Consider the following 13,209-nt stretch of genomic DNA (forward strand, 5'->3'; position numbering starts at 1 on the left):
AAGAATCACGACTTTTTGAAATCTTCATATCCTCAGACCAGTTTATGGTACTTAACAAATATTTGTTGAATAAAAATGAATATATAAGTGAATATACATATAATACCCTTGGAAATATCTTGAGATTCCCCCTCTGCCCAGAAAAAGAAAAACAATACAAAGAGCCAAACAATTCTTGAAGCAACAAGTTATTTAATATTAAGTTATAAGATTCTAAATATGCTTTTCTAATCGCACACACCCATTCAGTCATCTGGAAAGAGAGAGGGTTTTTAACCACCGGCGGTACCCCTATTATTAACAAAAACCAAATACTCAAACTACTAGATGCACTGTCGGCACCTTCCAAGGTAGTATGACAATTTTTTCTCATCACTGAAACTTGGCCACAAGACAGCCGAACACACTCAGTAGCACATAGTTCTGCCAGTTTTCTTCCTTAAGGCTATCAAACTTCTCTCCGCACAATAGAGACCCCTTTCTCATGGCTCACACTTATCCGCCAAAGGCTAAACTTAACCTACACTGTGAATATAACCAATCTCTCCCACTGCTTCCTCTGTGAGGCTTTAGAAGGCCCCCGCCTAGTGGCAGCCCCCTGCCCAGGGCCTTCAACACAACTGGTCAAACATCCCACAATTCACTCACACTCCAGGGGCCACTATACCAAAATCCAAATAGCCCAATCCTTCCTTTCCATTATTCAACTCCAAATTCATCCTGAGGTAATCATACTCAGGCACCCAATGGAGGCTAAACAGCCCCCATTGGAGGCTATTTCTGGTACAACTGGTCTCTCTCTCTCTCTAAAACTCTTAACCATACAGCCATTAACTGATCCCTCTATGTCCCCGTGTCCTTGGTCCCCAGTCTAACTTTATACAGCCAGGCAGAAGTAGCAGAGCATTTCCAGCAACTTTCCATGCCACTACGCCACTTCCATCAAAAACGGGCTGTTTTCCTCCCTCTAGTTATTGGAATCAGCTGAAAGCCTGGCCTCCCTGCAGCGCCGAACTACCTCAATAGCCCAAGTAGCTGCCCAAAACAGGCGAGCCCCAGGCTTGTTTACAGCTGAAAAAGGAGGCACTTGTCTCTTCCTTGGAGAAGAGTGCTGCTATTATGTTAGCAAGTCAGGCCTAGTAGACACTAACATTCAAACCCTCAATAAAATAAAAAACTGAGATACAGAACCTTAATACCCCAACCTTGCTGGGACCTTCCTTCTGGGTTTTGCCCATATTCCAACAAATGCTTCCATACCTCGTTCCTATACTAATACTGTGCCTTATTTTATTCTTCATCCGTACGTCCAAATGCCAACCATGGGCCCCGACCTTAACAGCGCCCCTTAACAACAGGAAGTAGCCAGACAGACCACGGCGCCCCTTTATCACTATTATCAATAAAAGGTTGGACTGGTTGGATGAATGGAGGCAAGATGGTGCACTTCCGGGTTCTTCATCTCCCCCCCCCCCCCCAACTTTTCCCGCGTGCGCGAAAATGCAGCCGGCGACCCAGGAAGGTGCAGACCAACTAGGCATGCGCCAGGTGATGTCAATCTGAAGAGACCAAGATTTACCTGGTCGCACCAGCGGAACTCCCCCCGACACGCCCGTGCCCCGCCTATTGCCCTCCCACTCCTAGAAAAGCCGCTCCGGACGAACGCCAGGCACAGACTTCCCAGCTTCCCCACTGCGGTCGGGACTGTTGGAACTCTGTCCGAGAGCTGCATGGGTGACTCTGTGGGCCTCATTTGTCGGGGGCCAACAGACCTCTCCCTACCCACCTTCTTCCCCTGAAGCTAGGTGACCAAAATAAACTTGCAGTTTTGCTCCTACCCTTGCCTAGTTGCTGGTTCTTTTGTACCCGCTCTGGTGGTCTTAGAAAAATGAATCAATAAGTTTTTATTTTGTTTCATTTTTCCAGACAGGGTTTCCCTCTGTTGCCTGGGTGCAGTGGCACAATCAAAGCTCACTGCAGCATCGACCTCCACTGCTCAAGTGATCCTCCCACCTCAGCCTCCGGAGGAGCTGGGACTGCAGGCACACTCCACCACATCTGGCTAATTTTTTAATTTTTGTGGAGATGAGGTCTTGCTGTGTTGCCCAGGCTGGTCTTGAACTACTGGGCTCAAGTGATCTGTCCACCTCAGCCTCCCAAAGTGCTGGAATTACAGGCATGAGCCACCGCACCCAGCTCCTCACAGCTTGTTAACCTCCTTCACGTCCACTCCACTTAAACTGGAGTCAGTTTAGCACTCATCATGCTTAGATTTTGTCATCATTTATAAGGGCTCTGCCTACAACATGTTAAACTCACTGAAAAATTAGATTATACCAATAATTTCTCACATCCCAGCTCTCTCCATCCCTCTTTTCCACTTACCTTGCTCCTTGATTTTGTGGAGCCTTCCCACCACCCACCTTCTGTGTCTTTGCTCCTTCCTTCTTTGTCCTGCATGCAGTGCCAATCAAGTGAATTCCTTTCTCACCCATGCCCTCACCTCCTTCACCCCTTTATCCTTTGTTTACACCCATACGCACACGCCTAATCCTAAATTCATTCCACAGCCCATTCTCTTGAATCTGATGACTAAACTTCGAAGCACACCTGGAAGAAGCCATACAGCCACACAATCACACAACCATGTGGATCGAAGTCACCACAAAATGATAGCTCCCTAAGCTTTCACACCACTCAGCCATTTTGGGTCAGCTCCTCTTTCCATTTCCTCTGAGACCACAGGATCTCCTCCAGTCCCCTACTCAGTGCCTATGCCTTCCGTGCCCTCTACCCAATGCCTATGCTCACAGATGCCTTACTTCCTGCCTCATAGCATCAAAAAGGGCATGGGAAAGGACACCCCTGTGCAGCCCAAACCTACAAGCTATCTACAGCCTCCCTCGCACTCTTCTCCTTCTCCACCTCTGTGCAGTAATTCCAGTCACCCACGGCTCCTCTGGGGTCTTGCTTTATTGTTCACATTCTTTCAATCTGGAATCTTTGACTTCTCATTCTGATAACTCCTTCTCCACAGTTTGTAAACCTATATACTTTTAAATCTACCCTTAATCCTAGATCCCCTCTGGCTGCCACTTTCTCTTTTTCTTCATATTCAATTTGATCAAATGAGTAATCCATACCCCCATGTCTACTCTTTATCTCTCTTCCTCAGTCCACTGCTGTCTTTCTTCCTACCACCTCTCTAAACCTGCTCTGGCAAAGGTCTCCGAGGATATGATTGCCAATCAGGTGAACATATCTCAGCCTCCACCATACTCTGCCTCGCTGAAGTCTTTCACCTTATTGACCACTCCCTGTATATTGGAAGTCTCTCTTTATGGACTTTGATGACACCAGAGAGGCCTCCTCCTGCTTCCCTGATCATCTCTCCTCTTTCTTCTATGTTGGATCATTTTCCCCCACTTGTTTATTCACCTAGGTTGAGCTGGTTGAGCAGCATCTGAACAGAGACTTCATCTGTCTTGTTAACCACTACAGCCTCCATGCTTAGATAGCTCTGCACACATGAAGATTCTTCTTATATATCTGCTGAATGAATGAGTGAATGTTGGAAATACTGGAGTGAACAGGGCACCATCTCTGCCCTCAAGCAACTTGGAGTCCAGTGAGGAAGATGATTAAGTAAACATAAAATAACAGTAGAGTATGATACGAATTATGATACAAGGAGCTATGGGAGAATATAAGATAGACACTGGACATGCTTAATTCCTCTAGCATCAAATTGTCCCACTTACCTCAGACTCAATTTGATCAATATCAAACCATCATCTTCCCTTAAACCCCCCAAAATGTTATTCAGTTTATGTTCTCTATCTTGGGGATGGTACCACTACCACAGGGCTATCAAGCTAGAGTCCTAGGATTCACCCTTGATGCCTCCTTCTCTCTAATGCTCCACAGCTCAACAGTGGCCAAGTTAGGTTGGTTTTGCCTTTTCAGTATTTGGCAATTCCTTCTCCCCATCTCCATGGCCATCTCACCTTGGTTATTGCAACAATATTCTAATATTCTTTGCCTCTAGTCTTTCTTCTTTCTAGAACATGTTTTCCACACTTCCAAAAGTGAACGGGATCACATCACTGTCCTGCTTAAAAATCTTCAGTGTTCCTTGATACATAACCCTCAGGTTACAATCCAAACTTCGAAGTATATCTCCTAATGAGCTGACGCTTGTCTCTCCCATCTCACATCCCACAGCTTCTGCCTCACATTTAGCATCACCCCACACCCTAAAGTCTGGTTCTACTGAATCACCTGCAAGTACTGAGAACACGAACAATGTTTCATCCCGAACCTTAATTCTACGCAAGCCACTATGTAAAACTTCCTCTGAAGACACTGCTGTTTAAGTCCTAAGCATTTTACATGAATTAACTCTTAATCCTCACAACAACTACTATTCTCTCCATTTTACAGATGAGGAAACTGAGACACAGAGCCAACATATAACTTGCTAGATTTCATATCACTAATACATTGTGACAGCGGAATTTGAACCCCAGTCTTGTGGCAGTCTGTGGCTGTAAATACTGTGCTATCCTGCCTCAGTTCACCTATTTTCACTACCATGTTCATCCACCTGGTGAATCCTTATTTACCCTTCAATACCCACCTCAAGCAGCACTTTTCCAGGACACTTTCCTTGCACTCCCGGAGTTAACCTGTCATTTCTTTCCTGGCATTGTCATTGTATCTTTGTCACACCCTTGCTATTGGGTTTGTCACATTGTACTGTGTCCATTTCAGAATGAACCCAACGCTACACAGAGATCAAATTGCACATAAGAATTACCTTGAGGCATGGAAGTTCCTACCTTAATTTCCTGAGCAGCCCTTTTACTCATCTGTATATCATTTTTGTCTCTTGCTGTCAGTTTACCAGCTCTCACTCATCCTCAGCTCCTTGCTCGCTCCAGCCCTTCAGTTCGATTCATTGTTTGCCTACTTTGTCAAATCTACCTTGCCTGCTACCTTTCCTGAACTCTCCCTCCTTTGACTGGTAACCTAGAATGAATCCCTTTCAGCATGACCCTGGGGAGCAGCTGTCAGGCAGGCAGCCCTAACTGGGTGGGGCTGATCCCCCAACCTGGCTCTGGACAAGTCATACTTACTTGGTTTAGCATTTTTCTTTTCTTTTTTTTTTTTTGAAACGGAGTCTCTCTCTGTCGCCCAGGCTGGAGTGCAGTGGCGCCATCTCGGCTCACTGCAAGTTCTGCCTCCCGTGTTCACGCCATTCTCCTGCCTCAGCCTCCCGATTAGCTGGGACTACAGGCGCCCACCACCATGCCCAGCTAATGTTTTGTATTTTTTAGTAGAGACGGGTTTTCACCCTGTTAGCCAGGATGGTCTCGATCTCCTGACCTCGTGATCCTCCCACCTCAGCCTCCCAAAGTGCTGGGATTACAGGCATGAGCCATCGCACCTGGCCTAGCTTTTTTCTTTGGTTTCATTCAAGCTACTTCATGGGGCTGAAGAGTTATTGAAAGAACAAATGTCATAGAGAAAATAAGAAAAACTAACAACTAGGTTTAGGGAGAACAAAAACGCTAATGAAGTCAGACTGCAGGCTCTTCACTCCCAGTGGTTCACCGTTTTCACAACTCAGGGAACACCCAAGTAGCTTTTTCTTTAATTTACAGTTAGCAATTGGCTTACATTTCTCTCTGTGTGTTTCTTCCAAATTTCATAGCTTCCACTTACTCACGATGTCTTCTCCATAATTTTTATTTGCCATGACTTCATGTTCTGTCTATGCAAATATTCAGCTTCGGCTCTTCTAAATGCCTAATTCTCTGTGTGCTTCTAATTTCAGCTTCCCAAGAACAAGAAGCTTTTTGGTCCTAGTTCATCTTTCCGTGTTATGTCATGAAACATCTACTAGTGGCCATCCTATAGATGGGCAGTGCTGGCGTCCAGAGCTAACCTCAACCCAATCCACTCTAACAGGATCACAGTGTGTCAAATCATGCAAAACTTGGCCACCTGGGCTGCCCCTTGAGCAGAGGCTGTAAGTGAGGCATTTTCTCTTAAAAAGAACTGTAGTGGCTGGGCGTGGTGGCTCTCGCCTGTAATCCCAGCACTTTGGGAGGCCGAGGCGGGCAGATCACGAAGTCAGGAGTTCCAGACCAGCATGACCAACATGATAAAACCCCGTCTCTACTAAAAATACACAAAAAATTAGCAGGGTGTGGTGGCACACACCTGTAACTCCAGCCACTTAGGAGGCTGAGGCAGGAGAATTGCTTGAACCCGGGAGGCAGAAGTTGCATTGAGCTGAGATCACACCATTGCACTCCAGCCACCCACCTGGGCAACAAGAGCGAAACAACATCTCAAAAAAGAAAAAAAAGAAAAGAACTGTGGTGTGGAAGGCCCCATGATTGAGTGATGGAGTAATTTAGACAAATGATTCCTTAATATTTTGGGATCATAAATGTTTCTGAGAATCAGATGAAAGATACGGATTCTTCACTAGAAAAATTTCTCTTATGCAGAAAATCTACATATAACTTTAAGGTATTAAGGAACCCCAGCAGCCGTTCATGTAACACCCACCACCACCAAAGGTTTGAAGTCTATTACCTGGCACTTGAAAAAAATTGTGAGTCAAAAAGGCATTTAGACTCAGTGGCTCCAATGCTCTCAAGCAGGGAAAATGGTAGAGTGATAGTACCCTTAGCAAAGAAAAAGAGAAAAACAGGTTTGGGGAAAATGTTATTCTTGAATTGTTGAGTCTGAAGTGCAGGTGGGACTCTCAAGTGGATTTATAAACAAGTAACTGAAAATGTGGGTCTGGAGTAGCTGAGAACTGAGATGGAGATTTGTCTCAGGTGCTCAGGGCACCTGTGAGAGCAGGTGCGGGGAAGCAGTTCAGACAATGCCTACAGCCCATTATCTTTCATTCGCATCTACTCTGCAGTTTTTGGAGACCTTCCTAAGCCCTCACTTTACTTGACAGTCCTAACAATCTTATGAAACAGGAAAGGCCTATCTCAAGACCTATTACAAATAAGGAAATGGAAGCTCAAAGGAGTGACAAGTCTTGTCAAAAGTATTGCAATGAAGTAACAGACACAAGACTGGAACGCAGGGCTTTTGAATATTAATACAACTCCCAATTTAGTTGCAAACTGCACACAGATAAATGCCTTACTAGCACGTATCAATTTTTAAGTACAGTAGTTTGGTTTTTGGATTTTGTCTTTGTGGCTGTCCTCAGTTTACAGAAAAGTTTGAGAGAGAGGGGTGGCAATCGTCCCTTGACAATAATCCCATGGCAATTGATTTGGCAATACTCACCACTGTTTACTGTTAAATATCTTCTTAAATATCTTCCCTGTGGAGCAATAGACAGCCCCAACTCCTAGGAACTTGTCTACAATTCTGACCCACACTCTCCTAATACTCTTGCTTTTGTTTTTTGTTGTTTGTTTGTTGAGACGGAGTCTCGCTCTGCCGCCCAGGCTGGAGTGCAGGAGCGCTATCTCGGCTCACTGCAAGCCCCAGCTCACTGCAAGCTCTGCCTCCCGGGTTCACGCCATTCTCTTGCCTCAGCCTCCCGAGTAGCTGGGAGTACAGGCGCCTGCCACCACGCCCGGCTAATTTTTTGTATTTTTAGTAGAGACGGGGTTTCACCGTGTTAGCCAGGATGGTCTCGATCTCCTGACCTCGTGATCCGCCCACCTCGGCCTCCCAAAGTGCTGGAATTACAGGCCTGAGCCACCTCGCCTGGCCCACTGTTGTTTTTAAAAGAGACCTTTCTGCCTATCTAACCTAAATGCCCAGAATGAGCTCATGAAAGACCCACGGACATGGGCAGACTTCCTGAAGACTACTGTGCAAAACTTGTAATTCTACAGAGTCAAAAATCTTCAAGATTCACAGGACGGGGTGGAGGGGGCCCGGGGAAAAGAGGAGGGAAAAGATGGAAAGGAGGGAGAGTGAGACTACTTAAATCTCTCGAGAGGACGGTGGGTTTGATTCTTAAAGCGCAGTTCTGTGGTTAGCGCAGGCCGCCGTCCCAGGCCCAGCCCGGGAGGCGGGGTGGGGCGGGGCGGGCGCGGAGGCTGTCTGAGTAAGGCTTGGGCAAGGCTGGGCCGGGAAGGGCGTGGGTCGGGGAGAGGTTCCAGACCCGCACGCCGAGCGCGCAGAGCTCTCAGCGCCGCTCCCAGCCACAGCGTCCCGCGCCTCGCTCAGCTCCAACATGGTAAGCCTCGCTTTTCTTCTTCTTCTTCGTACATGAAAAGAAAAAGAATTAAAACACACACACACATACTTCCCAGCCGACTTTATCTTTGACTTATGTGTGGACGTGGCAGGAAACAGCAGGAAAAATCAGCCTCGTGGGAAGGAACTAAGGGAAGAAGGGATGGAAGGAAGAAGCCCTAAAATCACCTCTGTGGTGACAGCCTAGGATAGCAGCGGAGGTTCCTTAGCCTTCCCAGTCCCGACAAGGCCGGGGGCTGGGAAATAGGAAGTGCTGGCAGCTCACCGCGCGGGGGCGGGGACCAGCCCCGGGTCCGTGCCAGCAGCCCCTCGCCCATGCTCTCCCGGGAGCCCAGGGACGCCTAGGAGCAAGTTGAAGGCAGGGGGCTGGAAAGCTGCGAAGGGTCACTAGTTATTTCTGTAGACCAGAGAAGGGACATTTTAGAACTTGGTCGTCTAGCCCCAGGGAAAATCAAAGTTTCAGTAAGCAGCCGGCAGACGGCCAAGACCCAGCGGGACTGAAACTTGAGCCGGTCGCCGCCGGCAGCGCTGCGACCCAGAATGTGGGAGGAACCCGGTCCCAGCTGAGCCCTCTCCTTCCTCTTCCTTTTACCCCACCATCTTTTTAGGGACTCACTCCTTAACTTATTTTTCTCTTCTCATCTCCTTTCATCTCCCGGTTGAACTCATATTTTCCATAATTCCACCTCCAAAATCTCTTTCTTTACCTCTCCTTAGTGAAGAGAGCCAGCAAACTTTGGCCCGCGGGCCAAGTCGGGTTTTCTGTTCTGCCCACAAGCTAAGAATAAAATTTACGTTTGTAAATGGTTGAAAGAAATCAAAAGAAGAAAAATACTTTCTGACATGTGAAAATTATGTGGAAATCAAACTTCAGCGTCTATAAATGAAGTATTGGAACACAGCCACGCCCATTCCCTTCCATACTGTCTGGGGTTGCAGTCCTGCTACAGCTGGGACAGAAAGCTCCGGAGGGTGTTGGTTAAGAATGAGAAGACAATAGTTGAGGTTTTTAAAATTGCTACTTCCTTTTCATTGTATTTTTTTATTCTTTCCTCAAATGTTGAGCGCTTAGCATGCATTTTAAAAATTGTTTCACAGTATCGTTTATCATAATGTTTGCTCCTTGCTATCGCCATCCCCACCAAATAAGACTCCAAGAGTGCCATGAGGTGTGGAGAGGACCGTTTCTCCTCTCCTTCAGCCACGGCTCCACCCTGGGCAGAGCTTTTCCGTCTCTGGGCGTCCTCAGGACCCATCTCCAAAGTGCCCTGGAGCTCTACAGATTATGCCATTCCATTTTGGTAATTTTTTTTTTTTTTTTTTTTTTTTTTTTTTTTTTTTTTTTGAGACGGAGTCTTGCTCTGTCGCCCAGGCTGGAGTGCACTGGCCGGATCTCAGCTCACTGCAAGCTCCGCCTCCCGGGTTTACGCCATTCTCCTGCCTTAGCCTCCCGAGTAGCTGGGACTACAGGCACCAGCCACCTCGCCCGGCTAGCTTTTTGTATTTTTTAGTAGAGACGGGGTTTCACCGTGTTAGCCATGATGGTCTCGAACTCCTGACCTCGTGATCCGCCCGTCTCGGCCTCCCAAAGTGCTGGGATTACAGGCTTGAGCCACCGCGCCCGGCCCCATTTTAGTAATTTGATAATTGTGTCTCTTTCTTTCACTTTGGAGAATTACCTCTGGGAGGAAATGCAAAGAGGTTTTAATTTTCTTGTGGCTGATAGCAACAGCAACAGTTTTCAAAAGAAGATAATCTCTAAATTACATCAAGACTGATGTTGAGAGAAAAATGTGTAACAGAAAGGCACTGTGAAACTGGAAAAGCAAAACTGTCTGCATTCTGGAAGGAAAAGGGGCAGGGGGAGAATCTGTAGTTCCAGAGAAAGGTGACAAAGCCCACGCTCGTCATCCTGGTGTGGCCTGCCAGCCAGCCTCCTTCCTGTCATCTGATACCTCACTAAGACAGGGAGATTTTAGGCCTGATATAAAGGGCATGTTGTAACAGAACAAACACATCTGTTTCTAGGCTGTGGTATTTTGTTTCTCCCCTAAAGGCCCCTGAATCTACCAACACTTTTCTTTTTTCTTAAGGAAAAGTTCAATTTAGGGCAAAACAAAAATAGTCATCCTCCAACCATGTGATTCTTGGGTAAAAGTCCACCACTGTTAGGGTTCAGGGGTTCTAATGCTGTAAGATGCAATGGGAAGCAGGATCTCAGCTAGGATCTCTGTAGCGTAAAGGCTGTACAGGAAGGAGGGATCAATCTGCAGCTGTGTAGCTCAGATCAGTTCTTAGCACGTGTTAATTACGGAGTGAGAAAGCCTCTAGCTCTGAGTTCCAGGAAGTCCATCCTAAGAACAAATGAAAGGCTAAACGCTAAGTTGCAAATGTCACCATCCAAACATAAATCATTGTTAATGCTGGGAGGTGAAGTCTCAGAGGAAGGGTGTGGTCAGGCCAGTTTCCCAGGAAGTCTGTAATTGCGGCTTCTATCCACCAGAGGGAGCCCAACAGCTCCTCATTTTTGGGACCCCAAGTCCCTGCTGGAATGACCGAATGACTGGGCCCTATAGATTTCCTTGAAAAATTCTGCTGTGAGGAAAGATGAGCCCAGTACAAGATTTAAATCTCTTACATTGTAGATGCTGTGTAAGCAACAACCTGAGAGCTTCCTGGTTTGGAGTGACCTCCAGAGAAGCTCCACCTTCTCTGTCACTATTTCTCACCAGGAAGTGGAAGCCTGCAAGGCTAAGGACTGCAGAACGGGACTGGGAGGCCCAGATTCCAGGGCTGGCTCTGCCATATCCATTCCCTTCTCCTGTCCGTTTCCTCGCGTCTAAGATTAATGATTCCTAACTCTTAAATATGAAAGCCATTTTCAAACGTCTAAAAAGTTCTCTCTCCCACTGCATACACAATGATAGCTATGCTTTTAGTTTTCTCTAAGGAAATGTGTGAGTCCCAGGTATTTGGTGTTGCTTTAAAAAGAACTGACATTTCATTAATCACAAAAGCCTCCATACACTCTTGGAAAATTGGAAATTATTAACCTATAGACAGTGCTTGGTGTGCATATGGATTTGTGGATGTAGAGGTACACATGTATTTATCCACACATTCTAAAAGTATGAGTAAACCTTGTCACCCTCACTCTCATCTAGGCAGTCTACTGCTTTTAAACATGCCCACAATGCCCCACATTTACCCTCCATATATTTCACCTGGAATAAACATGTGGAGAGGGGTAGGACGGAAGGTCACAGAGTGTGACTTTTTGTGGTTGTCTTGAACCCCTCAGCCCCCTGAAAAAATGACTCACTTTTTTAGGAAACTGCTTAGGCCTGAAATAAGATTCCGTGGAGTTTTCTCCAGTATCCAGCCCTTGACATCTTCCCTTGTCTGAGCCCTGCATTTTTTTCTCCAAAGGCGAAAGTCTCCAGCCCTACAGAAACTGAGCGGTGCATCGAGTCCCTGATTGCTGTTTTCCAGAAGTATGCTGGAAAGGATGGTTATAACTACACTCTCTCCAAGACGGAGTTCCTAAGCTTCATGAATACAGAACTGGCTGCCTTCACAAAGGTACTGGTCCCTGTCTCCCCCACTTCCCCAAGATACCCACAACATGAAACAAGACCCTGACAGAATGGCCAGGAATGAAGGACCAGCAACTGATGCCCCACACTCTTGCTTCGTTTTAACTCACTCCAAGCCAGGAATTTTTCCATTTGGGAAGAGAGATATATGAAATGGTATATGACATAATGGAATTGTTTTCAAATTTTATTCTTCCACCCCAAAGGTTCTAGGGCAGCCCTGTCCAATAGAACTTTCTGCAGTGGTGGAAATACATTCTATATCTGCTCTATCCAATATGGTAGCCACCAGCCACATGTGCCCACTGAGCACTTGAAATGTGGCTAGTGTGACTAACAGACTGACTTTCTAAATTAGTTAATTTAAATGTAAATGTAAATAGCCATATGTAACCAGTGGCTCTAAGTGTGTATCTGCATTGGCAGCTTGGACAAGTGGAGGATGAGAGTGATTAGGCAGGGCCTGCGGCCTTTTTCCACCTGGACCCGTTGCACTTTTATACAGTTTATCTATTGGAGTTGCATGCAACACTTGAAAGAAGTGTTCCGCTGGCTTTACAAAACTGAATAGCCCCTAATGTCATAGAAAGAGCCCTGGACAAGGAGTGGGAAAACCTTTGGTCTAAGCCCCAGGTCTGCCCCTTAGGCAGGTCACTTCACCTCTTTTAATCTGTTTCTGCATCTGGAAAATGCGAATATTAATAATCCCTATCCTGTATCTTATACTCCTGTGAGAATAAAATGTGGCAGCATATTTGAAAGCACCTTAGAAGATGCAATATAAAGGTATAATTATTATTATCTCTGCAGAACCAGAAGGACCCCGGTGTCCTTGACCGCATGATGAAGAGACTGGATACCAACAGTGATGGACAGCTAGATTTCTCAGAATTTCTTAATCTGATTGGTGGCCTAGCTATGGCTTGCCATGACTCCTTCCTCAAGGCTGTCCCTTCCCAGAAGCGGATCTGAGGACCCCTTGGGCCTGGCCTTCAAACCCATCCCCTTTCCTTCCAGCCTTTCTGTCATCATCACCATAGCCCACACATCCCCTGAGCCCAGCATACCAACCACGTCATGCAGGCCCCACCTGCCAATAGTAATAAAACAATGTCACTTTTTTAAAACACGAACTGGAGAGTTGGTGAATTTGTGCATGGGAGGGTGGAAAATGGGAGGAGTATAAATTAGATTGATAGAAGCTGCATAGTAAATAAGAAAAATGCATCTTGGTTGTACACATAATCATGACTAATAGTACAGCCAGATTCATCTCTAAATTGTTGACTGATGGAGAGTTGTCACTTATTGTCATTGTTTACTCACTGCTACCCCTGTTGGCACTGTCACAGATCCTGAG

At 46.2% G+C, this 13,209-nt stretch overlaps 1 protein-coding gene across 1 annotated transcript; it reads left to right on the forward strand.

The window, feature by feature from the left end:
- The first annotated feature begins 8,077 nt into the window (after positions 1 to 8,077).
- S100A11 (S100 calcium binding protein A11) lies at positions 8,078 to 12,982 on the forward strand. Its single transcript, XM_010387126.2, has 3 exons — positions 8,078 to 8,233; positions 11,683 to 11,835; positions 12,660 to 12,982. The coding sequence occupies exons 1-3, from the start codon at positions 8,231 to 8,233 to the stop codon at positions 12,819 to 12,821; spliced, it is 318 nt and encodes a 105-aa protein (XP_010385428.1). The 5' UTR covers positions 8,078 to 8,230; the 3' UTR covers positions 12,822 to 12,982.
- The last annotated feature ends 227 nt before the right edge of the window (positions 12,983 to 13,209 follow it).

Source organism: Rhinopithecus roxellana, chromosome 8 (genome assembly GCF_007565055.1).
Source record: "Rhinopithecus roxellana isolate Shanxi Qingling chromosome 8, ASM756505v1, whole genome shotgun sequence".
NCBI lineage: Eukaryota > Metazoa > Chordata > Mammalia > Primates > Cercopithecidae > Rhinopithecus > Rhinopithecus roxellana.

What these genes read in the sequence shown, in the direction of transcription:
- S100A11 (XM_010387126.2), top strand. An exon ending in AACTGGCTGCCTTCACAAAG is followed by an intron (nt 11,836 to 12,659) that starts GTACTGGTCCCT and finishes TTATCTCTGCAG; the next exon opens with AACCAGAAGGACCCCGGTGT.